The following is a 17,510-nucleotide window of genomic DNA, read 5'->3' as shown; positions in this document are numbered from 1 at the left end:
CAGCTGAAAACAAGAAGCGGCTCTAGTGGGCACGTGATCACCAACACTGGGCAATTAAGGAGTGGAAAAACATTGCCTGGACCAACAAATCCCAGGTCCTGTTACATCATGCTGATGGCAGTCAGGATTTGGCATTAGCAGGATGAGTCCATGACCCCATCCTGCCTGATGTCAATGCTACAGGCTGGTGGCGTAATGGTGTGGGAAATGTTTTTATGGCACAAATTTGGTCCCTTGATACCGAGACTGAGCAACGTTTCCATTGCCCGAAAACGTCTGTCTGTTCTTGAGGCTAAGCGGGGTCCGAACCGGTACTAGATTGGTGCACCTAATAAACTGTGTATATGTGTATATGTCACACAATGTCATGTCTGCATTGTTCTCTAGATGGAAAAGTTGATCTTGCCAATGAAATACCAACAGCTGCTGACAGGGGGTGAACTCGATGGAGCATCTCTAGTTGATTGGAGCAGCAGTGAGATCTAGCTAGCTATGTTTGCTCTGACTACCCAGCTAACTAGCGATTACCATTAGTGGCAAACACGATTTAGCTTAACTTGCTGTTTGCAGATGTAAGAAACACAAACTAATATTGTAATTATAGAACGCATGTGGATTTATATTAAGATCAAAGTGGAAACAACATCATTGTCTTCAACATTGTTGCATGTGCTGCATTGACCATGCAGACTGAACGAAAATGTTGCGTGGTCAAGCAACAACAAATGCGCTCCTTGAGTGACAGGAGGTGGGACTAGGTCTGTGTGGAAAGCAGCGTGGAAAGAGAGAGAGTGGAGGGATGACTCAAGTAGCGGAGTAGACTATAAAAATGGACGTTACACACAGCATATACCATTTAACAAACCAAACATTAAAAATACCGTTATAGAAGGTAAAGTAAAAACCCAAACCGGTATATAGTAAAATACGGTATACCGCCCAGCCCTAGTGGGGCGGCAGGGTAGCTTAGTGGTTAGCGCGTTGGACTAGTAACCGGAAGGTTGCAAGTTCAAACCCCCGAGCTGACAAGGTACAAATCTGTCGTTCTGCCCCTGAACAGGCAGTTAACCCACTGTTCCTAGGCCGTCATTGAAAATAAGAATTTGTTCTTAACTGACTTGCCTAAAATAAAAGTGAGATCAGACATGACCTTGGGATAATGTATCACTTTCAGTTTGCACTTCCTAGGTGTCATGCCAAATGCTCAGTCTCACCTGACATGTCAGTGACTGCAAAAATAATGGCTCATCAAACCCCACGGAAAACATTATCTTCAATTTTGTAACACTTTTTATATATTTGGAAGGATTGCACTGAATGTTAAATTGTTTTAACTGTTCCTACAAATGTTCTCTAAAGTAGAGGCCTAATTGCGGTTCAATGACTGAAATGTGAATAAAGCGAAGCACAATGATAACAACCTAGAATTCAATGTTGTCATTGTTTTGTTAGCAAATGGGAATTCTGACGTTTCTTCAACTCTAGGCCTACGCAAAAAAATCACCACAGCGGTCGCATCCCTTGCAGTGCCTTGCTAACACCACAAGAGTGGGCTGTGCACTAGGCCTACACAAGAAGGTTTGGTGCATTGGAAAATACAGAGATTGACTAGACATCTCATGTGCTTGTGAACAGCTAAATACTTGAACCTATGATCGAGAGCAATAAGCAATCCTTTATGATCAACTACAATGAATAATCTGAATAACATGGAGCAGTAATAGTATAATGGCATGCATAATTTATTCACCTAATGCAAGTGCCTTTTACAAATAACGATACTCCCGAGTCCATTGTTTAGCCTACATAATACATATGAAACAATGAATGGGGCACATCACTGTCCGAGCAAATAGGGGTAGTGGGAGAGGAGGGGATGGTAATATCGGGGAGTAGATAACAGCTGGTGATAATGTATATTTCCTCTGAGACGGACTTGAGGTCGTCCAGAATGAGTCGGATGCTGTGGGAGGCGTTGATGATGCCGTTCTGGGAGCTGTTTAGGTGGGTTGTGGCCATGCGTATCTCCTTTGTGGCATTACCATACACCTGTTTGATGGTCTGGGGCACATCCGTGCACATCCGTAGAGCCCTCTGTGTTCAGGCCTAGACACAACCAGCTCCTCTACCGCGGACGGAATGTCAGGGTTATCTCTGATCACAAGCAGGGGAGTTAAGTCCTTGCGTAATATTTGTGGGTTTTCAGAGCTTGCAGGAATGACACATTTATGTACTCTCTCAACCTCCCCCCCCGCCGTCAGTCTCAGATGCTTCCCCTGGTACCTTTTGCCTTCCGGCTGTTGAATGTGGAGAGAGGGAGGTGATGTATAGCTCATCATCTGAGTCGGTCTCTGACGCCTCGCCTTGCACCACTATCTGGTATTTGTCACTTGCTATTACACCACACCACCTAAATACACAAGATAATTGTGAAGGCCTACAGTAGAAAATATAATATTTTATGGAGAGGCACAGTCTAATGGAACAGTGAAGCATGTTCTGGTGGTATGCATTGTTTAATGGAACTGTGACAGAATCAGATGATGCCTGGGTGCCCATCGGAATGTGCCTCCTTCCCAAATTTGGTCACTAGCCCAAATGTTTTTTTGTGCGAGATGATTAGTATCGAAAGGTGCCCCCCGTTTAATCATGTTATGAAATGTAAGTATTTGGCTTGTTATGTATCTCCGTTAAATCAATTCACCAATGCCAATATAGATAGCTAACCTGCTATTATTCGAAAATGTATGTAAAACAAATGATCATACCTCCGGTCTAGCAAAAAATAATTACATGAGCACCAGGAAGTCGGTCAAAACACTCCCTCACTAGGGTTGACCCAAACTAAGTACTGCACATATTCGCTAATCAGTACACCTAGATGTCTGTTAAATCCGACTAAATTGAACATTGAGATGATGTGTAGATCTAAGCATCTGCGCAGATCCTCACAAAGTCTAACCCTCGTGAGTATGCAGTACGATTTTTGACCAATCAGAGTAGACACCGAACGACATGTGACATTTGGAACGTCAACCATATGCTGTCATTGGCCGTGTTCGAGAACATCAAAATCGTAATGTATCATGGGTAAATGGTGAATGACTACAAATAACAATGAGTCGTTATTTATGACAGACGGTGATTTGTAGATCAATCAGTCGGCAGTCTCCTCCACTGTCGGCTGCAATGTCGAACAAGACTATTGATGTCAACAAACCCCATATGATCGTGCGACGCAAGCAAGCTTCCTAGACGCAGCGTAAAATATTTTGTGATGAAGGTATGAAGTGCCATCTGTAGTAGTTACAGTAAGCGCTATTTTATGGTTATTAAATTATAATAATAGTTTGTGCATGAAAAAAAAATGTTGACGGATGCACTAAGACATCGTCGCAGTGTTCTGTAAGAAATTACATTCTTCATCGTCAGCATTCGCCGTCACGGCCACTGCAACACAGCTACGGTCACTTTCAGCAGCCAGTACAAACAAGCTCGTTAAGTTAGGTTATCTGTGGTCAGACTGTTGATGACTAGTTATGAGTGTCTGACTGTATGGTGTGTGATGTAACGTTAGTTGTCTGTAATTTCCATTATCAGTTTTATTTTAAGTACTTCCCTGTACCAAAAGGGAAAGGCTATTGCATATGTATTTTTTTGTCGCTGTAGAAAGCGTTATGTTCTTGTATGTGTTCATAAATTCACATCGCACACAAACTAACGTTACTCAGCTCATCATGTCTCATCTGAGTGGAATTTACGTGGGAAAGTCGTGATTTGCTGTTGGGTGAACGTTGTAATGAACATCTCTGGATTGGTTTATTTCACAATCTATTCCTGTCATTTATATCCAGTATCTATTTTGGATGCTGTTGTGACTCATATTTTCCCATAATGAGGTTTCATATACCTTAGATTTTTATTTTAAGCCACCATTGTTCCTGTCTTGTATACTAGCTTATTATAATGCAACTTGAATGCTGCTCTTTACATTTACATTTACATTTAAGTCATTTAGCAGACGCTCTTCTCCAGAGCGACTTACAAATTGGTGCATACACCTTATGACATCCAGTGGAACAGCCACTTGCATCTAAATCTTTTTTTTTTGGGGGAGAAGGGGGTGAGAAGGATTACTTACCCTTACTTACCCTATCCTAGGTATTCCTTGAAGAGGTGGGGTTTCAGGTGTCTCCGGAAGGTGGTGATTGACTCCGCTGTCCTGGCGTCGTGAGGGAGTTTGTTCCACCATTGGGGGCCAGAGCAGCGAACAGTTTTGACTGGGCTGAGCGGGAACTGTACTTCCTCAGTGGTAGGGAGGCGAGCAGGCCAGAGGTGGATGAACGCAGTGCCTTTGTTTGGGTGTAGGGCCTGATCAGAGCCTGGAGGTACTGAGGTGCTGTTCCCCTCACAGCTCCGTAGGCAAGCACCATGGTCTTGTAGCGGATGCGAGCTTCAACTGGAAGCCAGTGGAGAGAGCGGAGGAGCGGGGTGACGTGAGAGAACTTGGGAAGGTTGAACACCAGACGGGCTGCGGCGTTCTGGATGAGTTGTAGGGGTTTAATGGCACAGGCAGGGAGCCCAGCCAACAGCGAGTTGCAGTAATCAAGACGGGAGATGACAAGTGCCTGGATTAGGACCTGCGCCGCTTCCTGTGTGAGGCAGGGTCGTACTCTGCGGATGTTGTAGAGCATGAACCTACAGGAACGGGACACCGCCTTGATGTTAGTTGAGAACGTCAGGGTGTTGTCCAGGATCACGCCAAGGTTCTTAGCGCTCTGGGAGGAGGACACAATGGAGTTGTCAACCGTGATGGCGAGATCATGGAACGGGCAGTCCTTCCCGGGAGGAAGAGGAGCTCCGTCTTGCTGAGGTTCAGCTTGAGGTGGTGATCCGTCATCCACACTGATATGTCTGCCAGACATGCAGAGATGCGATTCGCCACCTGGTCATCAGAAGGGGGAAAGGAGAAGATTAATTGTGTGTCGTCTGCATAGCAATGATAGGAGAGACCATGTGAGGTTATGACAGAGCCAAGTGACTTGGTGTATAGCGAGAATAAGAGAGGGCCTAGAACAGAGCCCTGGGGACACCAGTGGTGAGAGCGCGTGGTGAGGAGACAGATTCTCGCCACGCCACCTGGTAGGAGCGACCTGTCAGGTAGGACGCAATCCAAGCGTGGGCCGCGCCGGAGATGCCCAACTCGGAGAGGGTGGAGAGGAGGATCTGATGGTTCACAGTATCGAAGGCAGCCGATAGGTCTAGAAGGATGAGAGCAGAGGAGAGAGAGTTAGCTTTAGCAGTGCGGAGCGCCTCCGTGATACAGAGAAGAGCAGTCTCAGTTGAATGACTAGTCTTGAAACCTGACTGATTTGGATCAAGAAGGTCATTCTGAGAGAGATAGCGGTAGAGCTGGCCAAGGACGGCACGCTCAAGAGTTTTGGAGAGAAAAGAGAGAAGGGATACTGGTCTGTAGTTGTTGACATCGGAGGGATCGAGTGTAGGTTTTTTCAGAAGGGGTGCAACTCTCGCTCTCTTGAAGACGGGAGGGACGTAGCCAGCGGTCAGGGATGAGTTGATGAGCGAGGTGAGGTAAGGGAGAAGGTCTCCGGAAATGGTCTGGAGAAGAGAGGAGGGGATAGGGTCAAGCGGGCAGGTTGTTGGGCGGCCGGCCGTCACAAGACGCAAGATTTCATCTGGAGAGAGAGGGAGAAAGAGGTCAGAGCATAGGGTAGGGCAGTGTGAGCAGAACCAGCGGTGTCGTTTGACTTAGCAAACGAGGATCGGATGTCGTCGACCTTCTTTTCAAAATGGTTGACGAAGTCATCTGCAGAGAGGGAGGAGGGGGTGGATTCAGGAGGGAGGAGAAGGTGGCAAAGAGCTTCCTGGGGTTAGAGGCAGATGCTTGGAATTTAGAATGGTAGAAAGTGGCTTTAGCAGCAGAGACAGAGGAGGAAAATGTAGAGAGGAGGGAGTGAAAGGACGCCAGGTCCGCAGGGAGGCGAGTTTTCCTCCATTTCCGCTCGGCTGCCCGGAGCCCTGTTCTGTGAGCTCGCAATGAGTCGTCGAGCCACGGAGCGGGAGGGGAGGACCGAGCCGGCCTGGAGGATAGGGGACATAGGGAGTCAAAGGATGCAGTAAGGGAGGAGAGGAGGGTTGAGGAGGCAGAATCAGGAGATAGGTTGGAGAAAGTTTGAGCAGAGGGAAGAGATGATAGGATGGAAGAGGAGAGAGTAGGGGAGGGGAGAGAGAGCGAAGGTTGGGACGGCGCGATACCATCCGAGTAGGGGCAGTGTGGGAAGTGTTGGATGAGAGCGAGAGGGAAAAGGATACAAGGTAGTGGTCGGAGACTTGGAGGGGAGTTGCAATGAGGTTAGTGGAAGAACAGCATCTAGTAAAGATGAGGTCAAGCGTATTGCCTGCCTTGTGAGTAGGGGGAAGGTGAGAGGGTGAGGTCAAAAGAGGAGAGGAGTGGAAAGAAGGAGGCAGAGAGGAATGAGTCAAAGGTAGACGTGGGGAGGTTAAAGTCGCCCAGAACTGTGAGAGGTGAGCCGTCCTCAGGAAAGGAGCTTATCAAGGCATCAAGCTCATTGATGAACTCTCCGAGGGAACCTGGAGGGCGATAAATGATAAGGATGTTAAGCTTGAAAGGGCTGGTAACTGTGACAGCATGGAATTCAAAGGAGGTGATAGACAGATGGGTAAGGGGAGAAAGAGAGAAAGACCACTTGGGAGAGATGAGGATCCCGGTGCCACCACCCCGCTGACCAGAAGCTCTCGGGGTGTGCGAGAACACGTGGGCGGACGAGGAGAGAGCAGTAGGAGTAGCAGTGTTATCTGTGGTGATCCATGTTTCCGTCAGTGCCAAGAAGTCAAGGGACTGGAGGGAGGCATAGGCTGAGATGAACTCTGCCTTGTTGGCCGCAGATCGGCAGTTCCAGAGGCTACCGGAGACCTGGAACTCCACGTGGGTCGTACGCGCTGGGACCACCAGATTAGGTGGTCGCGGCCACGCGGTGTGGAGCGTTTGTATGGTCTGTGCAGAGAGGAGAGAACAGGGATAGACAGACACATAGTTGACAGGCTACAGAAAAGGCTACGCTAATGCAAGGAGATTGAATGACAAGTGGACTACACGTCTCGAATGTTCAGAAAGTTAAGCTTACGTAGCAAGAATCTTATTGACTAAAATGATTAAAATGATACAGTACTGCTAAAGTAGGCTAGCTGGCAGTGGCTGCGTTGTTGACGCTACACTAATCAAGTCGTTCCGTTGAGTGTAATAGTTTCTACAGTGCTACTATACGGGGCTAGCTGGCTAGCTAGCAGTGTTGTTTACGTTACGTTGCGTTAAAAGAACGACAATAGCTGGCTAGCTAACCTAGGAAATCGCTCTAGACTACACAATTATCTTTGAAACAAAGACGGCTATGTAGCTAGCTACGATCAAACAAATCAAACCGTTGTACTGTAATGAAATGAAATGAAAATGTGATACTACCTGACCGGTGATTGAATTCGAAACAGTAGACGTTGGCTAGCTGTTAGCTGTTGGCTAGCTAGCAGAGTCTCCTACGTTAAGGACGACAAATAGCTGGCTAGCGAACCTCAGTGAATTAAGATAATCACTCCAAGGCTACACACACTAAACTACACAATTATCTTGGAAACAAAGACCGCTATGTAGCTAGCTAACACTAGACTAATCAAGTCGTTCAGTTGAGTGAATAGCACTACAGTGATGCTAATCTGTGTGCGTTAGCTAGCGCTTGCTAGCTCCTGGGCGAATAGCAGTGAAGGCTACGTTAGGGCGACGAAAAACGATAATTATGCAATTATCTCTGATACAAGGACGGCTATGTAGCTAGCTAAGAAGAATTGCTAAGATTAGACAAATCAACCGTTGTACTATAATGAAATGTAATGAAAAAGTTATACAACCTGCAGAGCGAAGTGCGAATGCGACCGCTCGCTCCAACCCGGAACCGGGTTTGATGCATATTGCTACAGCATTTTATTTCAGTAGAAAGTCAAACATTTATTTCAGGCCATTTTATTATAATCATTCGGTCTACCTCTAACGTAGAGAAATTATCTTAGCCTACATTATCGTGTGGTACTTCAACCTTTTTCCATGTGTTCTTGTTTACTCCCATCCAGGAGGAGCCCAGGGGCTGCTACCAGAGCAGGTACACCCAGTGAGGGTCGGGAGAGACCATGGACCTGAGTGAGAGGAGGCCCAACAAGTGGTGGACAGAGTCGGACACCTTTGCCATGCTTGCCCTCATCGAGCAGCTGGACCTGGTGCATGAGCTGGATAAGAAGCGCCAGCGCAACGACTCGCACTTCCGCCGCCTGCGCTACAGCCTGGCCAAGCGGGACATCCACTTCACTGTCAACCAGATACGCAACCGCTGGAAGAGCCTCAAGCACAAGTACCGCAAGATCAAGATGGCAGGATACCGTAGCGCTGCTGCACGCCTGTCCACCATCGAGACGTTCCGTTACTTTCGTATGCTGGACCGCATGCTGGCCAGGAGGGCCCGGGTGGGGGCCCCAGTGCAAGGCATTGCAGATGGACACAATATGGTGGTGTTGACCCCTTCAGACCTGGAGGATCATACTGATGGTACTACTTTCTGGCTTTAGGATTATTATACATTTGTTATTTCACATTAAATAATTGTAAAGAAGTGTAAAGAAGTGTATGCTTTGCGTTGGCCTGCTCTGCTCACCCTTCTTCTCAGGTGATGTTGCTCAGCCCGAATCTGCGGCCCCTTGGCAGGACAACCTGGCTCCAGCTCTAAAGGGAGATGCAGACGAGACCAATGCCACCCCAATAGAGGCCAACGCCAGCACTCCGGGCTGGGCCTTGAAGTCAGATGAGATAATGACTTTGGGTCTGTCTGGAGAGTATCTTTACCCAGTGAAGAGAGAGCCACATTCAGTACCCTCTTTACATGATGGTGAGGGAGCTAGGGACCCCATTGGCTGCAGTCCACAAGAACAAACTGGTGAGTGCTTTTATAACTGAGTGGCTACATGACCATCTATATTCTATGTAATTAATGTGTTCTTTTTAACTAATATGTAATTCATCTGTTGGAATTTTACTTTGTACTTATCAATTGTTTAAAGCTTTGGATAATAAATATTACAGCGATAACCTAAAACAAATACAAGTTGTCCTGCTGTTCATTTCTCCGCAGGCACTTGTGAGGACACCAGCACCCTGATCCTCCAGCAGCTCACCATCCTGAACCATCAGCTAGGGGAACAACTCGCTGAGCAAAGGGCCTTCCACTGCAGCATGCTGGGTATGATGGACCGACAGATAGAGGTCCTGGAGCAGCTCTCCAACTTCTCCACAGGCCGCCAGGTCAAGGCCGAACCCGACGACAGTAACACTCCTATCAGCCAGCAGGTCCACAACTCCCTGGTGCGCATCTTGAGAGGAGTGGAACAGGTCCAAACCCAAGGACACCAGCAATGCTCATGCAAAGCCTACCCCTCACAGCCTACATCTCCCTCCTGGACAGTCTCTCTGTTGGAGGTCCAGAATGAATCACCCTCCAGGGATGAGAACTCAACTAGTGACACATCCAACCCTCAGCCCTCAGACCATGGGTGTCCTGAACCTCAAGGACCATCCCCCTCAGAGCAGCTTCCCACTTCCCCACAGAAGGGTGTTTTGCTTAACGGACTCTCAAACAAGTTCCAGCACAACTGAGTGCTCTTGAAGCTTCATTCTGACAGAGGAGAGCATACACTATTAGGAAAAATGGTTTCAAAAGGATTCTTCAGTTGTCCCCATAGGAGAACCCTTTTAGGATCCAGGTAGAATCGTTTTTGGTTTCAGGTGAAACACATTTTTCCATGTAGAACCCTCTAAAAAGGGTTCTGCATGGAACCTAAAAATGGTTCTACCTGAAACAAAAAAAAAAGGTTATTCAAAGGGTTATCCTATGGGGACAGCCGAAGAATTGTTTCAGGTTCTGGATATAAACTTTTTTTTTCTAAGAGTGTTGAATAAAAATATATGGGTGCTTACATTTATGAGGGACTTGTCATTTTGAGAATGTATTGTGAAAAAAAAAGGTGTTTGTTTTTTTTTTTATTCCAACTTCTCTCTTCAGTTTAATTTTGTCATGTCCAAATGTTTTAATGTACAGAAGTTAATAATCTGATGTTTTAATCAGATATATTTTAAAGTCTACAATCTAGAGAATTTTGACAAACCTTAGCGCAGATGTTTATTTACTCTTGTCAAGAAGAGAGATTCCAATTCGCCAGCAATCATCCACTGAAACTCGCTTCCCGAAATTATGTTTAAATGTATGTTTTCTTCACTCATACACATTTATGTGGAAGCTGGTCAAGCAAAGGCTTTATCCAAATATCTCCTCTTTTCTAAATGTTCCTTTTCCTAAACATATTGGATATTTTGGTGACTTCATTTCTATATTGAAGACTTGTTTTAAACAGGGACTTTGTAGAACTCCATTTGCACAGCTGTTTGCATAGTCGTGGATACACATGGCTGCTTTAATTTAGGCCAGTGAATGTGTTTTACTTTGCTTTAGCTTTGCTGAAGATGAGAGGTACTGTAGTGTGTAAGTGCAATATGGTAATGAAGTCTACATTTGAAATCTCACAAGAGATTCATCCCACATCATCCATCACTTAATTTGTATCTTGGAATTGTATTACTACATCTTGGCAGTACTGCAATTTGGCATGTTTTGCTTGTAATTTGCTACCTGTCTTAAGCAAGAATTTTGCTAGGACTGTTTGGGAGTGGGGAGGGGGGAAACTTAAAATGAGCTGTTATTGGCAGAGAGGTTTGGAATTTGTGCTGCGTTCAGTACATTTTTACGTTCTGGAACATTCAATTGAATGAAAATGATGCTGTACTGAACGACTAGTCAAAAACTGGGAGGGGTTGGGGAACCCTGTCAACATGGCCAATTTCAGGCAGTCTTTTCAAACAGCTCTTACATTAAAAGCATTATCATGATTTTCACAATTTCACAGTATTATTCCAACCTCATAGTGTGAAAATATATATAAGACACTGGAAAATCACGTTTTTGACCTCACTGCGACTTTTCTCTCAAAGTTATTTTAATACATGACTTCCAGCTTCAATCTGAGCTTGTATCAAGTCCATTGATATTGAGTTATTTAGTGTAATGTATTTGATGCACCTTTACATTAAACCTAATCCAAATGAGAACAATAAAAAGAGGCATACTTGTGATGATAGTCTTATTTATGGACTGAAACGTGCCTGAAAATGTTATTGATACTATTGTATTTTTAAAAGTAAAGAATTAAATATTCACTGTAATGGAAGGACTGGTTTCATTTAGGAATTGCAAATCTAATCAGTAGCTTTAGCCATTGTGGAATTAGAAATGAATGTTGCAATGTACATTGTAGGCCTACTTCAAAAGGAAAATATGATGTACATTTATTTCAAATGCAAGCTTTTTTTGTGGATCAATTATTTGAGCTCCCTTTTTCAGCATCAGACACTCCAAGATCTCCAAACTGTTTTGTAGTATACTCTAATAACTCAAAGCAATACCAGATCCCGGAATACCAATATACCTTTATCATAACATTGAAGCTGTAACAAAAAGTAGCCTAAAATGAGAAAATATTCAATAAAACATGAATTGTGTTTCTTTTTACGTTTTATGTGTTCCCAGACTGAAAATGTGCATCACCTCACCTATTGCGAACATATCTCTGTCCTCATATAACCTGTCAAATTAAAAGGACATGTATTGAAATTATGTGATGGTCTTAAAATATGAATAAGGGAATTTCACATAAACTGGGAAGGGTGTGAGCTGCATGAAGAAACAAACTATTTGTATTGTTGTCCTAGCTGGTGACCCTATTGACCAATTCATAGTGTCTGATTGTTTTTTCTTCTAAACAAAACATTAAAGAAAAATGTTTAGCATTTTCTCCTGTAATCAGTTATCCAGCTATTTGTCCTTCGGCACGACTAAGCAAAGCTGTGCCTCCTTCGCAGGTTCCGTAGTCAGGAAGTAACGCTTTGTTTACATCGTGAGCAATTTACCGGAAGGTAACTCAAACCAGAGCTGTAAAATAGGTAATCTGTTGGATTTACATGCGTTAGTAATATGTGATCATATTTATTGAACGTAGATAGCAAATTATATTTTAAATCAGAAGAAAGCATTGCCCGCAGTTTCAAACACTAGCTAACGTTAGCTAGCTAGATGTTCTCCACCAGTGTACCAGGATCATTTAGCTTGCATGTTTTAAACGTTTGTCAGTCAGGTAGAAAACATTGCCTAGCTTTTCGTATTAAGATTTTTCTTTTATTTCAGACATGGCCGACGACGTACTCTTTGAGTTCCTCCACATGGAGATGGTATCCCATATTTACAAAGACCAAGCCTCGAGAGGGGAGATGGACAAGGTAGGTTAAGCTCGTAACGTCATTAGACAGCCACCTGACATACCCACTCAACATTGTTTGAAAGCTTAATCATCATCAAAAGGTGTGTTTGTATATTGTTGTCACATCTAGCTATTTGTTTTTTTTTTCTACACAGGATAGGGCAACATGTGTGTCCACTCTGGAAGGCATGGGCTTCAGAGTAGGACAGGGGCTTATAGAAAGGTAGGACAACAGTTTTCACTATTGCATATGCCCTGTATTTCAGTTTGACCTAAGTTCCACCTTTGAGTACTTTAGTATCACTTTACCTGATTGAAATGGCAATATATGTAGGCTAACCTTGTGTGTTTCCTGACCCTCCAGGTTCACAAAAGATTCGCCCAGCTTCAAAGATGACTTGGATGTCATGAAATTCATCTGTAAAGACTTCTGGATAAATGTCTTCAGAAAGCAAATTGACAACCTTAGGACAAACCACCAGGTGTGCCCATAAAAATAAAAGCACTTTAGATTAGGAATTCAGCTGCTGATATACTACACTACCTATGGCCTTCATCCCAAATATTCATGGTGTGTCTTGTTTCTACACAGGGTACTTATGTTTTGCAAGACAACAAGTTTGCGCTCTTGACACAGTTTTCTAACGGGAAGCAGTACCTCGAGGAAGCTCCAAAAGTAAGACATTCAATCTTTTTTTTAAAGTAGACCCAGTCATTTCTCATTTTACAACAGTGGTCTTAAATCTTGGTTCTGGGGACCCAGGCTGGGAACACACTTGTTCCAGCCCGGCACTAACACCAGGTTAAACTTGATAAGTTAAAGTATGCATGGTAGTACTTGGATGGAAAAATGCTTGCCACACCCTATTTGGCCCAAGGTTTAACATTATTCTAGAATATTCAGCCAAATAGATTGAAATATAGGCCTTCTGTGATTTAACTCGAATGTAAATGTTCAGCCGTAACTGTCTGGTATATTTTGCAACAGTATCTGGCATACTCCTGTGGATTGGTGAGAGGAGCTTTGTCTAACTTGGGGATGGATTGCGTGGTGACAGCTGAGGTCACCCTAATGCCCTCATGTGAGTCTCTTTTATCATCATCATCATCATTTATCATATACCATCATACTACACCAAACATTACCGATACTACAGAGATGTTTCAAGTCAGAGAGTGTTCAGTGACAGGTACTTCCTGTAAAGGTTGTTAAGCAGTCCAGGGCAGGACTTAGGCTAGCTGAGTGACAAACTCATCCCTTGTTAGTAGGTTTTATCTCACTTCAAAAACATTATCTAGCTTCGAGACGACTTCTTAAAGAGCTCAATGTGTCTTTATTACGTAGCCGTGAAAGTAATAAAATTACACAATTCCATATGTCAAAAACAACTTTATTTCAAAGGAGTGCTGCACTGAGCATGCACAGCTCGGCAACTTCAGACGATCAGGTATTTCTACGTAGTTAGCTTGGCGGACATGACATGCTAAGCTAGCGTTTAGAATGCGCCATTAGAGGCACCTCTTTCTATATGGGCCCTCTGAGCAGACTATTTATCAGCTTGGTTCAGAACCTGAAGCACTTCTGTGATTCCTTTTCCATTATTAAAGGAGCTACATGTAATATTTTTGTGGCCATCAAATCTCTTGTCAAATTGACTGAGGCTGAGTGATTTGTGTAAGTACCACGCGCTAACGGATTGATATCGGTTAGCGTGCCGCTCAGGCCCAGTTAATTTCAACAACAAGAGCTGGTCAGTCTTTCGTTGACCAAAAAGAAGGCTGCATGATTCAAATGCAATTTTGTGTGGGCCCAATAATTCCACTATTACTGTAGATACTGTATCTTAAAGACATTTTCTGAAATTACAACGCCAAAATATTACATGTAGCTTCTTTAATGACAAGGTACATAATATGTCCATACTTTGTCAGACGTTTGTCTTTTTAAGTAATATTACCACCTTTTGTGTTCCCACACAGGTAAATTCCAGGTCGTGATTCAGAAGATTTGAATAGGACCCACCTCTTTAAAATGTATGTTCATCTGTGACAATAAAATAATGTGAATGTCAACCCTAAGGTCCTTAAATGTCATTACATTGAAGGTGGTTTACTACATATTATTTTTGTATTACATTATTTTTTCTTTAGAAAGCAATAATAAATTGTAAAGAATTACACACTTATTTGAGTTTTATAAACATACTTAAAAAAAAAGCTTAATGTCGTCACCAGATATTGATTCCTCTATTTAATTGTCTTTAACAGATTTACGTTGTATCCTAACATCAGTTTCATGTCTTTGTATATTAACTAGAATTAACTAGAAGGTATTGCAGTTAGTCTGTTGTAGGTATCATCTCTGTTTTTGAGGGAAATCAAATACGAATTGCATTTTTATTCTCAAATGATTTTCATACTTATCCCATGTCATTTCTTTGGCTCTTTGTTGACTGCATTTGCTAAAGAAACAACAAATAGTTTTTGACAAAATCACTTTTTTTATGCCACTAGAGGGTAGTCTCTGCAATATACTCTTCTCGACAGCATGCCTGTGAATGGAATTGGAGTGCATTATCATTTGAAAAGAGAGCCCAGTTGAACATTATAGCAGTGATATCCAGCTCACCAGTTGTCTCTTTCAAACTTTGTGAATCATGTTATTATCTTGAGATATGATCTTTCTGCTTTATTTACCCTGCATCAAGAGAAATACATTTAAGACCTGGATTGAAAATGTTGTTTGTACAAAGTAATACTTTAAAGGAGCGATCTGCAGTTACTACATCCATTTTTGGACTTATAAATTCATGATATGCACCTTTTTTTGATTATTTTTAGAAAATAACTTATAAATGCATCATGAGCTTAGTTCACCTGTCTTACTCCCTTCAGAACCCAAAATATAAGTTTGTTTTACTCCAATGTTTGTAAATAAAGTACATTTAAAGAAACAGTATATAGCCTCAACATGGTTAACAATATAAGTTGGGATGGTCATTGCTCTGTCTAGGACTTTCAGAGTGGTTACATTTCTCCAACCCATCCCTCAGCTTTTTCCAGAAACGGGGCTGGAAGGACGCTTTGTTATTATTACAACTGCAGATTGCCGCTTTAAAACACAATTTGAAACATATTTGATCAAGTTTGGTAAAACTTACTGAAACAGGAAGTTACCTCATCTCTTACTGTTCCATGTAAATGTTTTATGGATTGAAATGCATCATTCTGTTCTGTTTACGATCATCAGTGCCTCAGGCTCTAGAAAGGCTGTGTTCAGCTTTCAGCATTTCAAAGGGAAAGCTAAAACCTCTGTGTTTTGTATGAAATTGTCCTTCAATACCAACTGGACAGGATCAATCTATTTGGCACAAAATGTTGTAATGGTCAACTGCATATTGTTTTGAAGATCATGAGTATAAATACAGAGCAGCAGAATTAGGCTAGGTTAGATAAATGCTCTTCCTAGTTTTTACTTGTCCCGGGACATTTAAGAGGAAGGAGGATGTATTTAGGCTATGTGACTGGATTGTGTCCCAGATATTCATTCCCTTGTGATATTTGCTTCATTCATTTCGACATCAAGCAGACTTTTTTTTTTACGTTACAAATCTATTTGTATTCAACATGGAAACCTCTCCCTACCTCTGATGATAGGTTTTCTACCCTTTTCAAAGACCGTGTCCTCTTCCTGATTTTGACATATCAGTCAAGTCAGGTTTATTAGTGCTCCCCTAAAACAAGCTTTTATTAGACTGCCACGGCCTGTTATTTAATGAACTGTAATATTTTGAGTTTTGCTCTGGTTCAGGTTACCTCAAAGTCCTGCCTTGCCCTTTTAAGGAAAGGCATTCTTAGGATAAAAGGATTTATGTCAGTACCTCCAAAACCAAGCCTTGTATTGCCCCCCCCTCAACATAGCCAAAAGGTCGATCATTCCTTCACATTTACACGTCTTAAATCGCAATATCCAAGCACAAAGTCACCGGCGCCATCCCTTCGGTTAAAGGCCTTTTTTTTCCCTTGAAAAGAAACAAATACAGAATGCTTTAGCTTTAAACTAAGGTACACAAAGGAGAACGTAGGGCATGACTACCTGGGGTGAGCCATTCACAGGCTCTCTTTGTGGAGAACTTTTACTTTGCCACAGGGAGAAGTAAATAAATGCTCTGAGCCAGAACTCCAGCTGTCTCACTTCTCCTTTCTAAAGCCATAAAAAAAAGAGGCTGGAGTGAGGTGGTGTCTGCTCCGTCACTCTAAAACAGAGAATTAACTATGGCCAACTTCAAACGCCCCGTCTGGTCTGAATGTATGTTCAAGTAAACATCCTCCACAGTTCCACCTCTTAATTCTCCTCCCCTCCCCCCATTCCTTTCTTTTAGGTCTGATGCAGTTCTCTGTTTTATTTTGGGGGTTTTCGCAAACATAACCATCTGTGCTGGAGAGATTTCTTCCCTCAAATGTTATTTTTTTCCTCTGTGTCGTGTACCATTTCTGTTAAATTTCTACCATATAGAGTTGGTTGTAGTGAATGTATTTCTGTAATTCCAGGAAACCAGTTCAAAGACCTATGCAATTTTTACTACCATGGTTGTTGTGCTATAAAAGTACCTGTGCTTTAATAGCTGTATGGTCTTTAAATGTATTTTTTTTCCTCCAAATAAAGATAATTGTTTGAACTCTTCAATATATTCATCGTGTCCACTGTGAAAGAAGTGGCAGTGTCTTGTGATATAGAAGTTAGACTGATTCAACATACAGAAAGCTGATTTTTAACCACTGGGAGGCTGGCAGTGGGTCAGATGTAACACACAGTGACCCTCTTGTTGTCCACGTTGCGTGGTAATGTTTGCAGAATTAACTTTTGTCATGTTTGCAGCACTGACATGTTCAGCAGCACCAAGCTCTTCTTTTCTGACCACGAAAGGGAGTCCTGGGAGAATTGAAATGAAGAAGGGAAGAGTGTATGAATTGCCCATAAACATTGTGCATGTCATAACATTTACACAACAAAGTCAAAGGGACAGAGACTATCTGGCTGACAGCATCAGGATCCTCCTCCCCAAACC

At 43.0% G+C, this 17,510-nt stretch overlaps 2 protein-coding genes and 1 pseudogene across 4 annotated transcripts; 2 read left to right on the top strand and 1 right to left on the bottom strand.

Moving 5' to 3' along the window:
• Positions 1 to 582: 582 nt before the first annotated feature.
• On the bottom strand, positions 583 to 2,806 carry LOC118397167 (biogenesis of lysosome-related organelles complex 1 subunit 3-like; annotated as a pseudogene).
• Positions 2,807 to 3,090: 284 nt separating this feature from the next.
• Positions 3,091 to 11,686, top strand: LOC118397166 (uncharacterized). Of its 2 annotated transcripts, none has more exons than XM_035791671.2 (4): positions 3,091 to 3,283; positions 8,161 to 8,629; positions 8,748 to 9,014; positions 9,210 to 11,686. In XM_035791671.2, the coding sequence occupies exons 2-4, from the start codon at positions 8,218 to 8,220 to the stop codon at positions 9,728 to 9,730; spliced, it is 1,200 nt and encodes a 399-aa protein (XP_035647564.1). In that variant the 5' UTR covers positions 3,091 to 3,283; positions 8,161 to 8,217; the 3' UTR covers positions 9,731 to 11,686. The 2 variants fall into 2 exon arrangements, with proteins under 2 accessions (XP_035647564.1, XP_035647565.1); XM_035791672.2 differs by having other exon boundaries at positions 3,091 to 3,311.
• Positions 11,687 to 11,988: 302 nt separating this feature from the next.
• On the top strand, positions 11,989 to 17,128 carry trappc6bl (trafficking protein particle complex subunit 6B, like). 2 transcript variants are annotated; one of them, XM_035791670.1, is made up of 7 exons: positions 11,989 to 12,100; positions 12,369 to 12,460; positions 12,597 to 12,664; positions 12,806 to 12,923; positions 13,034 to 13,117; positions 13,430 to 13,523; positions 14,422 to 17,128. In XM_035791670.1, exons 2-7 carry the CDS (start codon positions 12,371 to 12,373, stop codon positions 14,451 to 14,453), a joined length of 486 nt encoding a protein of 161 aa, XP_035647563.1. In that variant the 5' UTR covers positions 11,989 to 12,100; positions 12,369 to 12,370; the 3' UTR covers positions 14,454 to 17,128. The 2 variants fall into 2 exon arrangements, with proteins under 2 accessions (XP_035647563.1, XP_035647562.1); XM_035791669.1 differs by having other exon boundaries at positions 11,996 to 12,127.
• The last annotated feature ends 382 nt before the right edge of the window (positions 17,129 to 17,510 follow it).

The sequence above is a fragment of the Oncorhynchus keta genome, chromosome 18 (assembly GCF_023373465.1).
Source record: "Oncorhynchus keta strain PuntledgeMale-10-30-2019 chromosome 18, Oket_V2, whole genome shotgun sequence".
Taxonomy (NCBI): Eukaryota; Metazoa; Chordata; class Actinopteri; order Salmoniformes; family Salmonidae; genus Oncorhynchus; species Oncorhynchus keta.
The sequence above is the reverse complement of the archived record's forward strand: the minus strand, read 5'-3'. Positions and strand labels throughout refer to the sequence as shown.